The sequence below is a fragment of the Molossus molossus genome, unplaced genomic scaffold, assembly GCF_014108415.1.
Source record: "Molossus molossus isolate mMolMol1 unplaced genomic scaffold, mMolMol1.p scaffold_m16_p_2, whole genome shotgun sequence".
NCBI lineage: Eukaryota > Metazoa > Chordata > Mammalia > Chiroptera > Molossidae > Molossus > Molossus molossus.
In genome coordinates, this window is record NW_023425355.1 from 136,187,877 (window position 1) to 136,202,418 (window position 14,542).

Consider the following 14,542-nt stretch of genomic DNA (forward strand, 5'->3'; position numbering starts at 1 on the left):
TAGCTATTGTGATTGCCAGCATTTCAAGTACTTTTCAAATTACTTTTAGAGTTTATTTTATTAACTAAAAATATAAAATATATAATAATACACGCTGATTAATGTATGTTTTCACAGTACATATAAAAATACACAATTTCGGCCAATTTGCTCATTAGGTGCTTTTGAATAGTTTGGTTTCCATTTTAATATAAAACGACTTGTTTAGTTTTTCTTTTAAAAATAGGTTTATTTATTTAAACCTTAGAGTTTATTATTTAAAGGATTTTTAAAAATTTTAACATGCAAACAGAAAAGTGTACAAATCATAGGTATACATCTTATAAATGAACACACCTGTATAATCACCACCTAAATCAAGAAATAGACTATTAGCATCCTAGAAGCCCCACGCCAGTCATACCACCATCTTCCCAAAGATAACCGCTGCCCAGACTTCTTAACATCATAGATTATTATTATTATTATTTTTTGGTTAATCCTCACACAATATTTTTTCCATTGAATTTTAGAGAAAGTGGAAGGGAGGCAGGGGAAAAAGAAGGTCTGGAAGTATTTTGCAGTCTTTGTCCTGCTTATGTGGTTGTTGGTGGGAAATGGAAGCTCTCCTGGGTTCCGGTTTGGATCACCTGAGTGTTATGGCCCATTCCCAACATATATGTGTATGTTGGTGAACTCTAGCTAGTGGCGTCTTTAAAATGAGAGTTTCTACCTGCCCTGTAGCATTGTTGCCAGATAATATAGTGGGCATGGTAGCACTGATTGGAGAGTGCAACTGTTCCTCTTGCCCATTTCCTGAGTTCCTGGATAAGAAAGTCATTCTCTGGAGAATAGTACGTGAAAGCTATTTTTAATACCAACTTGCTGTAATATCATAGGGAGACATTTTCATGATATCTAATTTAATTTTTAAAATAGGGTACCAGATGAATTCATCATCCTGGCCAATGTTCCTTTTGCGAACACTGGATGGATCTGAACTGGCACCTGCAACATTCTTCAAGGAGGTAAGAAAGAATTTATAAAGAGCTTCCATCAGCTGGGCTGTAGTTTTATTGGTTTAATTGGGCATTTAAATACTTTGTCTTCTCTAACATGAAGAAGCAAAAATGCGTTTTAAATTACTGGATTGGCAAGTGTATTGATTTGCTAGGGCTGTCATAACAAAATACCACAGACCTGGTGGCTTAAGCAAAAGAAAATAATTTTTTCACAGTTCTGGAGTCCAGTAGTGCAAGATTAAAGTGCCATCAAGGTTGGTGTCTGGTGAGGCCTCTCTCCTCAGCTTACAGATAGCTGCCTTTTTTGTTGTGTATTCACATGGCCTCTTCTCTGTACATGCACAGAGGGAGAGGAATCTCTGATTTCTCCTAATAATGACAACATTTCTATTGGATTAGGGCCCCACCCTTATGACCTCACTTAACCTTAATTACCTTCTTAAAGGCCTTATCCCTAAATAGTCATATTAGGGGTTAGGGCTTCTTCAATTTATGAATTTTGGGAGGACACAGTAAGCCCATAACAGCAGCTTAAACAACAGAAATTTATTTTTTCAAAGCTGTGTAAAGTTTGAGGTCAAGGTGTCATCAGGCTTGGTTTTTTTGAGGCCTTTCTCTTTGACTTGTAGATGGGAGCACACAGTTCAGCCCATAACAGCAAGTCATGAAAAACAACAACAACAAAAAAAACCCCTCAATTAGCCCTGGCCTGTGTTTCTCAATGGTTAGAGCATTTGACATGCACTGAAGGGTCTTGGGTTCAATTCCCAGTCAGGGGCATGTGCCTGGGTTGCAGGTTCTATCCCTCGCCTCTGTTGGGGCGTGTGGGGGAAGCAGCACATCAAATGTCTGGCATCAGTGTTTCTCTTTCTCTCTCCCCACCTCCCCCCACCCCCTTTTACTCTCTAAAAATCAATGGAAAAATATCCTCAGGTGAGGATCTACCAAAAAAATAAATAAATAAAGTTCAGTTATAATTATTCACTAGTCAAAATGAATTAGTACCCTCTCTCTTGACCTTAGATATGAAAGGGGTACTCTACTGGAAGCAGATGTTCATTGGTATTTTTTATTTACCTTTAGAAGTGAAGCTTCCTCTCACTTAGCTATGTTAGTCATCCCTTTGATATTGGAGAAAATGATGATGGGCCAAAAAAACCACTTGAAGGTTACTCGGAGAGATTGGTTTCAGAAGTAAAAGAATGTTAAAAACAGTCATCAGAAAGAATTTGTTATAAGGAAATACTTGTTATATAACAAAGGGAAAATTCCAAAAATAATTTATGCTCTTGAGAAATTGTTGAAAAGAGTACACTATGTTAAGAAACAATAAAAGCCAAGTTTTAGTTAAATTATGGGTCAAAAATATTTCTTTCTCACCTGTTGTCCTAATTGTTTTCTCAGTCACTTAAATTTTATTACAACTATTGACATCAGGAATGATAACATTGATTGTAGTTTTAAACAACTTTTGAAGAAGATTAAGGACATAAGGATGTGACACATCAATTAATATGACTTCTGTGCCCTGGCCAGTGTGGCTTAGTTAATTGTCATCCCGTGCACTGGAGGTTGCTGTTTTGATTCCTGGTCAAGGGTACGTGCCTGGGTTTTGGCATGCAAGAGGCAGATGATCAATGTTCCTTTCTCACATTGACGTTTCTCTCTCTCTAAAAATCAGTAAACCGTTCTTTAAAGAAATATGACTCCTGCATTGCCACAACAACAAAACCATTCTTTGAGTGCAGCTTTGAGCAGCATGAATGCTAAAAGTGGGCTGACCTATGAGCAAGGAACACAGGCAAATGCAAGTCCTTTGGGCAATGTGTAAAGCACATGGGAGAATAGTTAATTACAGGAGATGTTTAACAGTAGTTTTTATTAAACACCTATTAGCTTGGGCTGTGGCTTTAGAAAAGCCACTGAATCTATTTTACTTATCAGATTGTTTTATCAGCTAGTCATAAGCCATGTGTCATATGCATTGTTTTTTTATTTTTAAAATTATAAAAATAGTTCCCGTTTCTGTGGGGGCAAAAAAATCAAACTATACATTTGGCTGGAGTGAAAAATGAGTATCCCTTTATTCCGTTCATTCCTCTATTCTACTCTTCTTTCCAAATTGAAGTTTTATTTGTGTTCTTCCAGACCTTTTCTGTGCATTCACAAACATATGTGGACTTTTATTTTTTAACATAAATTAGAATATATTGTATACATTGTTCTGTGATTTAGTTTTTCCCCTAAATTATGTATATTTTGGAAATCTTTCCATTTCATTTCATATATACTTCAGGTAATCTGTGGATAGATGTTTAGGTGCTTCCCATATTCTTGTTTAAATCATCTACAGTGAGCATTCTTGTACAGAGCTACATTCTTAGAAATGTGGCTCAGTGGTTGAGCATTGACCCATGCACCAAGAGGTCGCCAGTTCAGTTCTCAGGACACATGCCCAGATTGTGAGCCCGATCCCTGAGGGGGCCGTGCAGGAGTCGGCTAATCAATGTTCTGTCTCATCGATGCTTCTATCTCTCTCTCTCTAAAATTCAATAATGAAAAAAAATTAAAAAAGAAGTAGAATTGCTGGTTCAACAGGAATGTATGCTTTAAGTGTTGATGTTTACTGTCAAATTGCATTCCAAAAGGGTGTTCTAAGCTAAGCTCCACTACTGGTGTATGGATATGTTTGTATTCCCACTTATTCACTAACATTGTATATGATAAATCGTTTAAAATTGTGTTAATCTTATTTTGGGAGTTGGGGATAGGGATGGTGTCCCTTTGTTATAATTTTCATTGAACTGATTACCACTGAAATTTTTAAAATGTGTTTAATGGCCTTTTATTCTTCTGTGAATTGCCTATTACCTTTTCCTGTTTTTCTATTGGATTTCTTTTCTTACTCTTACTGATTTGTGGGTGCTCTTTTCAGCCATGTTTGAAACTTGGCCAGAAGCTGTTTTAAATCCTCACTTTTCTTTGGCCCTGGCTTCTGGATAGCCAAATAATTATAAAGGCCCACCCACTTAGTTTCCTAATTATTTCTTTGTTGTGTCTCTTCTTTCTAACCTTACCACCGTTGCCCCTTGTACAAACTTTCCTCTTGCCTGGACTGTTATATAACTGCCTCTGATCTTCACCTTTCCACACAACTGCTAGAAATACCCTACACAGAAGCCTTACCACATCATTCCCCTGCTTGAAACTCTTTTGAAGTTCCTAGTTGCACTCAGGATGAAGTTTGTTAACATGGCCTTTAAGGTACCGTATGGTCTGGTTTATGGCTGCCACTTCTTGCTTTGAATTTTACACTCTAAATTGCTTGTAATAGCCTCCTGATACCATGTTTCTTTTCAAAGCCAGTTATCTGATTAACTCCTTTTTTTTTTAAGGTTCAAATAAGGTATTAGATCCTTCAAGATACCTTCCCTAATTCCCCCTTTTCGTTTTTTTTTTTTTTAATCCTCACCCGAGGACATTTTTTTCCATTTTTTGTTCAGATAGAGTGGGAGGGAGAGAGAGGAGAAGAGAGAGAGAGAGAGAGAGAAACATTGAGGTGAAAGAGACACATCGAGTGGCTGCCACCTGCACTACCCAACCAGGGCCGGGGACAAACTGCAACCGAGGTACATGCCCTTAGCGGGAATCGAACCCAGGTCTCTCTGGACCACAGGCCGATGCTCTAATCACTGAGCCAAACCGGCCAGGGTCCCCCCTTTCCATTTTTATTCTTCTGTAGCACTTTGTGCGTATCTCAATCTTTGTAGGTATTGGGTTATATCATTATTTTCACTGTCTCTGCCTTCTTAGACTGAGTTCCCTTTGAACAGTTAACATGTCTCTGTAGTCTCAGTGCCTGTCATTGGTCCTAGTACATACATATTTGTTAAATGAATGAAGAAAGGTTGGAAAGTACAGAAAGATGAATACATATAGAGGGAGAAGGTGAGTTTTTGTTTTGCACATTTTAGGGTGCCTCTGAGAAATTTGAGGAAGGATGACTACCACCAAACTGTTGGAAGTAAAGTGTTTAGAATTTAGAAACAAGGTTTTGCTTGGGTATGTAGATTTGGGAGTTTTTAGTTTAAATGGTAGTGATAGAAGCCTTGAGTATGAATGAATGAGCTAGTTCAGAATATAAAGAAGAAGAGAGGAGTGTCCATGTTAGAACTCTGAGAAATACCCACTCACTTATATAATGTATAAGTATTCATACTAGGTACTTAATAAAGGTCAGTTAAGGGGAAAGCTGATTCTTTACTATTTGGTGGGTAGGAATTTTATCAGTTACATTAGCAAGAACAGTGTCCATAGATATAGTTAAATTTGTAATTGTGTGGGTAGAATATTGATAGAGCTCATTGCTGGTGGCCTCAGTTTATTACTCTGTGAAATAGGAAACTGACAAAGGCTAGAGGGGAGGATTCATATATAAACCAAATGTCTACTGTGTTCTAACACTGAGGTGGAGAGCTTATTCTCTGGTTGGGGGGAATGTCAGTTAACAAATAAAATAATAAATATATAATGAGGATACATTATTAGCCTTAAGGTGAATGGTAAAGGTTTGGAATAGCTTCTGTATGGAATGCAAGAGGTAACAGCCTAGGGACACATGACAGTATTTTGTAGGGTTCAACTAAAGATGAAGACTAAATATGTGTGGCACTATGTGTAATAAGCATGTGAGACTTTTCTCCAGCAGTGCTCAGAAACTAAGTATATAAGGTAAAGTGGATTATGATATTGAACTAAGATTTGGAGATAACAGAACAAGCACAAGGGGATAGTTGGTTTTGGGTACTGATAAGAAAGTAATGACATGATGCTCTGTAACCTGGAATTGAAAAAGTATGATAGAATGTTAGTGTTTGTTCCTCTTCTTTATCTATATCAGTGGTTCTCAACTGGGAAGGGGAGCACTTTGCCCTCAAGGGACATTGGCAATATCTTGGGACAATTTTGGTTGTTATAACTGTGTGTATGAGTGCTACCTACATCTAATGGGAAGAGACCAGGGATGCTGCTAAACATCCTACAATGCATAGAACAGCCCCCACAGCAGACTGTTCTGGCCCCAAGTACCAAGGTTGAGAAACTGATCTTGATTAGTTTCTTGGTGCTCTCATCTAACTCCTGTCTTTAAATACAGTTTATATGCAGATGACTTTCAAGTTTGTGTTTCCAATCCAGACCTTTTGCCCCCAACTCAGACTTGTATATCCAGCCTACCTACTCAACATTCCCACTTGGATGTCAAATAGACATGTCAAATTGCCCCTCTTGAAGCCTTTCCCATTTCAGGGAGTGGCAACTATCCTAGTTCCTTCCTTGAGCCAGAAACCGTGGTGATTATTTCTTTCACATACTATATCCAGTCCATAAGGAAATCATTTGGCTCTACCATCAAAATATATTCAAAATCCAACCACTTCTTACCATCTCCATTGCTATCAGACTGGTACAAGCTACCTTTATCTCTCACATGGATTACTGCTGTAGACTCCTCAGTGGTCTCTCTATTTATAACCTTACAGTCTATAGTCAACACAGCAACCAGACTATTCCTTTGAAAACAAAGGTAAGATTATATCAGTCCTTTGCTCAAAATCCTCCAGGGACTCTCCATTTCCAAGTTAAGCCAGAGTCCTTATGGTGGCCTCCACAGCTCTACATGATATGACCCTTAATTCTTTCTCTGACCTCATTTCCTACTACTTTCATACTTGCATACTACATTTTAGCCATACTTGCTTCTTTGTTTTCGAACATTTTAGACACATCTGCTTTGGGCCTTGGCTGCTCTCTCTGCCTGGAACACTCTTCTTCTAGATAACTTCATGGTTAATAATCGTCTCTTTCAGTTTTCTCTTTAATATCAGCTTCTGTATGGTGGTTGTCCTGATTACCCTATTTAAATCGCACAACCCCTCCCCTACAATGTTCTTTGGCTCTCCCTTTCTCTTCTCTACTCTCTTCTTTTGCATAGTACTTATTTCTAACATAGAATATATTTTACTTATTTTATCATGTTTCTCATCTTTCTCTTTACTAGTTTGTGATTACTACAAGGATGGGGTTTTGTCAGTTAATATATATCAAAAACCTTCAGTAATGTGTGGCATGTAGTAGTTAGTAAATATGTGTAAATGAATAAATGAAGGTTAAAGGACTAGAATTCTTCAGGTCAAAGAAGTAATTGATTAAAAGTAAGGAAGTAGAAGTTAAGGATAGGTGTTTATGATCAGAGATAGACTCTGGGAATAAAGCTGTAAACAAAAGAATAAAAAAAAAAACCTCCTGCCCTTATGAAGCTTAACTTCTAGTTGGGGAAATGTAGAATAAACCATGCTAAATGTATAAAGTATGTATATATCATGTTTCATAGTTATGTATGCTAAGGATAAGGGAGGGTGAGATTTTAGATAAGTTAGTCAGGAAGGTCTTGCTGAGAAGGTGCCGTTTGAGTGAAAATCTGAAGAAAGGAAGAGAATGAATCCTGAGGTTATAAGGGTAAGAATATTCTAAGCATAGAGATAATACATGTAACGCTGAGATTGGCTTTAGAGTTGGTGGGATTTGGGAAGAAATATCCTTTAAGGAGAACCATATTGTGAGTAAGCGAGGAAGGAAGTTCAAAGAGCATTCTTTACTAAATACCTTCTTGAACAGAATCTTTTTTTTTTTTCAGTAAAAGAAAAGACAATGATCCCTTATTTTACTATTGCTTTTGCAAATTATATTTTTATGTTTAGGAAGTCACTTAGGAATTGATGTCAACAAAGCACATTCTTTAAAAACAATTAAATGTGCTTTGATATAGTACATGATATATCTTTTGATATATGCTTTGATATAATGATATAAATATCATTACCTTTTGTGGACAGCAGAGGGAACCATTTTGCCAACTATCTAAATCTGGAGGTACCTTATTTTGAGATAAAGCACTTTCATTTACTGTGTTATACAAAAATAGCAGTTCCCCCCGCCCCCCAAATAAAGATTTGTGCCCTGGCCAGTATGGCTCAGTTGGTTGCACGTTGTCCTGTGCACCAGAAGGTTGCTGGTTTGAGTCCTGGTCAGGGCACATGTCCCAGTTGCGGGCTGGATTCCTGGTGAGGGGCATGCAAAGGCAGCCAATTGATGTTTGCTCTCACATCGGTGTTTCTCTCTCCCCCTCTCCCTTCCTCTCTCAAATTCAATTAAAAAATAAAGCTTTGTTTTCTTGCAGAGTTTCTGTTAACGTTTGTATGGGTATACTGATGTAAGTAAATTTGAAAAGTAAATTCATGAAATTTAGAAGAATTAATAAACAGTATGAAAATCTTCAGAAAATAAATAGCAGAAGAATGTTTTGCCATTTGAATTTAGTTTGCTTTGCTACAGAAAGTCTTATCTTACTCTGTCATATGACAGTTTAAATTCCTGGGATCCTTATGTGTACCTTGAATGTTTTCTGCATTCTGTGATTGTCCAGCACAAATTTATCAACTACCAAGGTTATCCTTTGTCAAATATGTTCCCCTTTACCCCCACATTTTGTAGTAGACAGTTGATATTTAGTGGCAGGATGTAACTCTAGTTTCTTATTGTTTAGTTATTAAATACTTTGATCAAGCTAACTTTTGTTCTGCTAACTTTCAGGGTGGGTTTAAAGAACCAAATTAAGAATGTGTAAGTAAAAGGACTTTGAGGGCCAATAATCAATGAACTTTCAGATTGCAAGGGTGTAAAGCAGTGGTTCTCAACCTTCCTAATGCTGCGACCCTTTAATACAATTCCTCATGTTGTATGTGGGTGTATCTGCATGTGGGCAGACTCGCCTGGAGACGGATAGAGGAGCGGTGTCTCGGTTCCTAAGACCATCGGAAATATGTGTTTTCCTATGGTCTTAGTCAACCCCTGTGAAAGGACCATTCGACCCCCAAAGGGGTCACGACCCACAGGTTGAAAACTGCTGGAAAGGATAACAGTGGAAAAATATGGGATAATGAGATGGGTTTAAAGGGGACATTTAAAAAAGGAACCAACCTACCAGATATGTTTCTTAAATTATATCTTGGTGAAAGAATTAGTTGAGAGTTTATTTACTGTTCTTGAGATGATTCCTTGGTTCATTAATTTTTTTTTTTAACTGATTGCTATTGGGTCCTGTGCTGGAAATAACATGAATAAGATGTAGTATATGCTTTTGAGAATCTGTTTGTCTCATAGAGGAGTGAACACATTCCAACGGTAGTTTCACAATTGAAGGCAAAAGTGCCTGTTTTAGGTGGGCCTAGGAGTGGGCAGGAGTTAGTCAGGGAAGCCTTAAGAGGCCAAAAAAGCTGGGATTTGGAAGTGAATGAATTGGAGTTGACCAGGCAGATGATGGGGTAGGGTGTTCCAAGGAGTTGGTTGCCTAGGTTTAAAATCTAGCTCTGATATTGTGGTTCTTAGTTATTTGTGCACAAGTTTTATCATCTGTAAAATGAGGATAACAATTTCACTGACTTTATAGGGTGTTGTGAGAATTAAATTAATATATGGAAAACAGTGCCTGGCATATACTAACTAATTGAAGGTCAGCTTTTAATGTTATTTTTGTAGACATCTAGAGGGTAGAACTGGCAGGTTGTAGTCTTTGAATGCAAATATTTAGGGAGAAGGATGCTTTTCAGGCAGTGGTTCTCAGCCTTTGACGCACATTAGAATCACCTGGGGAATTAAAAGGTGCTGATGCCTGGGCCTCACCCCAGACCAGTTTAATACTTTGGTGATGTGGCCCTCAAGTGAGTCTGATGTTCAGTTGGGCTGAGATCCACTGGTCTAGGACTATTTCCAGGCTTCTGGCTTGGAAGACTGGGTTGTTGTTGATGGTGCCATTTACTAGGATAAAATGCAAATGGAAAGAAAAGATACTGCTTTCAACATAGCACTTGGGCTTTCTAAGAATCCTGTTAGCATTTGCATGCTTTAACTTTTGAAACTTAAGTAATACTTTTTTACTGGATTGGATATCATAAATGACCTCAGACTGTATATATGACTTTCATGTTCTTGTGTCTGCATTTTATACTCTGAGTTTAATTTTGCATACTATCTGTTATTGTTTCTTCTTTTTGGACTTACACCTTTCAACATACCCTACAATTTACATATTTATTGGTTTGATTCCCTCTTGTAAAATTGGTTGTTGATTGCTTTTCCCCTTACCCCCACTCAATCCCCAACCCTATTACCCCCACAACTAGAATTTAAGCTCCACCAGAGCAGGGATCTTTGATATTTTTTGTTTACCAGTGAATCCTGAATTCTTGGTACATAGTATATAATACATATTTCTTAAATGAATGAATGAATGGCTGAATTGCTGTCAGGCTGGTTTTGTTTTCTTCTAGGTTCTTGGCTCTGCTCCAGAGTAAGTGAGATGTAGAGCAGAGTTTGAGAGATCTGTAAGAACTGTTTTTCTTCTTGTATTTTATTTATATACATGGAGCTCAATTTTTGGTTGCTTAAAGTTGTAAGAATACAGTTGAACAAATGTTTCTTAATACATCTAAACAATGAAAACATTTTTAATGTTTTGATAGGAACCACCAAAGCCGCCTCTAAATAACTTTCAAGTGGGGATGAAACTTGAAGCTGTAGACAAAAAGAATCCGGACATGATCTGTCCTGCAACTATTGGAGGTGTTAGAGGAGATGAAGTTCATATCACATTCGATGGCTGGAGTGGAGCTTTTGATTATTGGTGCAAATACTATTGCCGGGATATTTTCCCAGTTGGGTGGTGTCGTTTGGCAGGAGATGTATTACAACCACCAGGAACTCGTGGTAAGATAATAAGTAACTACATCTTTTATTTTATTGAAGTTATATCTGACTACTATTGGCATTGAGTTTAGCACTTCACCTACTGGAGCTATAGGCAGAACAGCGAGGGTACTATCCAGGATAGAGAACTGGAGATGAAGACTGTGATTAGAATTCTTGAGGGCCAACCCAGTATCATAGTCTGAATTGACAGTCAACACTGGAGATATGGGCAAAGCTGGAGGCCATACTTGGACCATTGAAGCCTTGCTGCTATAAGCACTTTGGGGTACTCAACTTCCTTTATAGTTGATATTTAATTTTAAATTATACATGGTATTCCGTTGTTTATATATAGAAGATAAATTTTAAAAGGTTGGGCTTAGCAACTATTACATGCATGTTTTACATGATTTTTGGTCATTTTACAAGTTAAATTGATACTTTGATAGTCTTAAGTAAAATCTATACACTTGAACATTTTGACTATGGAAGCCATCGTGGATTAGTATGTTATTTTAGTCATGAGTTTATCAGTTGTGATGCTGTGTTTCATAAGTTGAATACTATGATTTTCTAGATATTTTCTTTCACAAAAAGGTAATCAAAACATTAGATTTCTTTGGTAATTCTTCCAAGGGCTTAGACATACCTAACCTGGTTTTCTGTGCTGGAATAACTGCTGAGGTTTAAGAGGGGTTCATGCACATAACTCATTCATTGGCCTAAGTTAAATGTAGACTTCATTAGTGGAATCAAATGTAAACATACTTAACATTTGCCTCACTAAATTTATTTTTATCAGAAAAAGAAAAATGGGTGTAGAAAATGAGTAGGTAAGCTATGTGGAGGAGGGCAGTACAGGTAAGCACATATAGCTATATTACAATAGTCCTTTCCTAAGTGCAGGACACATGTTACAAAACCCCCAGTGGATATCTAAAACCTTGGATAGTGCTCAACCCTATATATACTGTTTCTTTCCTGTACATGCATATGCTTAAGGACTTCTCTTTGGCGTATCTGAATTGACAGCATCACTACTCTTGCACTTTGGAGCTATTATTAAGTAAAATAAGGATTACTTGAACACAAACACTGTGATACCATGACAGTCGATCTGATAACTAAGATGGCTACTAAGTAACTAATAGGTGGAGATGCTGGACAAAGGGATGATTCACATCCTGGGTGTGTTGGAGTAGGATGGTGTCAGATTTTATCATGCTATTTAGAATGGCATGTGATTTAAAACTTATGAATTGTTTATTTCTGGAATTTTCTACTTAATATTTTTGGACTGGAGTTGACCATGTGTAACTGAAGCCATGGAAAGTGAAACCACAGATAAGAGGGGACTGTTCTTCTTGTAACTGCTGTTAGACTCTTTGTAATTTGGGACTTGAACACATCTCATACTACAATACTACATACCATCATGTTCTTTTTATTAGGTATCTCTTACCAGTTCCTTACTGCCATAATTTTAGGAAGCAGACATTAATGATCGATTAATGATTTTTGTAAAATTTAGTATGATAACAGATCTGTATGCACATGCTAAGATAAATGAGACATAGTCTCTGCCCTCCAGAAGTTTGCTTTATATTGGGAGAGGGATGAATAGAGGGGTAGATTTAAAAATATGATACCAACACCTAAGGCAAGAGAAACAACACCTAAGACAAGAGAAACAAAGGAAAAAATGAACACATGGGACTATATCAAACTAAAAAGCTTCTACACAGCAAAAGAAACAACCATCAAAATGGAAAGGGAACCTACCATAATTGCCAATGATGCATCAGACAAGTGGTTAATTTCCAAAATATATAGAGTGCTCATACAACTCAACAAACGGAAGACAACCCAATTAAAAAAATGGGCAGAGGGCCCTGGCCTGTTTGGCTCAGTGGTTAGAGCATTGGCCTGCGGTCCAGAGAGACCTGGGTTTGGTTTCCGCTAGGGGCACATACCTCGGTTGCAGTTTGTCCCTGACCCTAGTTGGGTCATGCAGTGGCAACCACTCGATGTGTCCCTTTCATGTTGATGTTTCTCTCTTTCTCTCCCTCAATGTCACTAATCATCAGAGAGATGCAAATTAAAACAACTATGAGGTATCACCTCACACCTGTCAGAATGGCCACCATTAACAAATCATGAAACAACAAGTGTTGGTGAGGGTGTGGAGAAAAGGGGACTCTATAATACACTGCTGGTGGGAATGCAGACTGGTGCAGCCACTATGGAAAACACTATCGTGTTACCTCAAAAAGTTAAAAATTGAACTGCCATTTGACCCAGTGATTTCACATCTATGAATATAGCCTAAGAAGCCTGAAACACCAATCAGAAAGAATACATGTACCCCTATGTTCAGAGCAGCACTATTTACAATAGCTAAGATCTGGAAACAACCCAAGTGTCCATCAGTAGATGAGTGGATAAAAAAGCTGTGGTACATGTACACAATGGAATACTATGCAGTTGTAAGAAAGAAAGATCTCTTATCCTTTGAGATGACATGGGGGGACCTGGAGAATATTATGCTAAGCGAAACAAGCCAAGCAGAAAAAGACAAATATCACATGATCTCACTTATTTGTGGAATATAATGAACTAAATTAAACTGATGAACAAAATTGACCCAGAGACATAGAGGTGGGGTACAGATTGACAAACCTCAGAGGAGGGGTATTGTGGGGGAAGAGATAAACCACAGAACTTATATGCATGTGTACATGACCAGTGGACATAGACAACAAAGCTGGGGATGGGGTTGGGGGGATGCAGAGGAGGGTGTCAATGGGGGAAAAAGGAGAAACATCTGTAACAGAAATTAATAAAATAATTTAAAAATATGATACAGAATTAGCAATGTAAAAATAGAGATGTATGTTAGATATGAAGGTGGCTCAAAGAGGTCCAGTCTGTTTAGGCTGGAGGGAGAGGTGGTTGGGTAAAGGAAAGCTTCACGAAAAGACACATGACATGACTATTAAGAGAGGAGAAGGAGTTTTTCAGGAAGAATGGAGATAAAGGTAGAGTGGACACCTCACAAAAGTTAAAATTATACAGTTTATTCTGATAACTGATGAGTTCAGTTTGGGACAAGGTGACTTTAGAATGTGTGGCCAAGAATGCTGTTGTCCTCTAGTATCTGGTCTCCCATTTTTTGTAAGTAATACAGTTTGGCTACCTAATATAAAAACTATATTTTCAACCTCTTTAGCATAGTTAGATGTGGTCATGAGACTAAGTCTTGGTCAATGTAAATAGTGGAAGTTTTGGGTGTTTTTTTAAAATAAGTTTTTATTGATTTTTTTAGAGAGAGAGGAAGGGGGAGAGAGATAGAAACATTGATGTGAGAAACACTAATCAGCTGTGTCCTGCACGCCTCCCCCCCCCACACACACACCTGGGGATTGAGACCGAAACCCAGGCATGTACCCTGATTGGGAATCAAACTGGGACCTCTCAATCCATGGGACGACACTCAATCTACTGAGCCACACCAGCCAGACTTGGATGTGGTTTTAATTGTGCATGTGTAACAGGTAGAGGTAGAAGAGGACCAAGATAGGACCTCATGGATCAACTTTTAAAACAATAATTCTCACAATTGAACCACCCTGGGGAGCTTGTTACAAGGTTGATGATCTGGAACTCAAATCCCTGGGTTCTGAATCAGTAAGTCCAAAGTGGAGCTCAGGTGTTTCCATTGCACATGGTTGGAGGCC

At 37.9% G+C, this 14,542-nt stretch overlaps 1 protein-coding gene across 1 annotated transcript in view; it reads left to right on the forward strand.

The window, feature by feature from the left end:
- Nucleotides 1-14,542, forward strand: part of SCML2 (Scm polycomb group protein like 2) — a 75,370-nt gene that overhangs the window by 10,841 nt on the left and 49,987 nt on the right. Inside the window, exons 5-6 of the mRNA XM_036271058.1 lie at nt 919-1,007; nt 10,580-10,823. Coding sequence (XP_036126951.1) covers nt 919-1,007; nt 10,580-10,823 — 333 coding nt within the window. The remainder of the gene's footprint in view (nt 1-918; nt 1,008-10,579; nt 10,824-14,542) is intronic.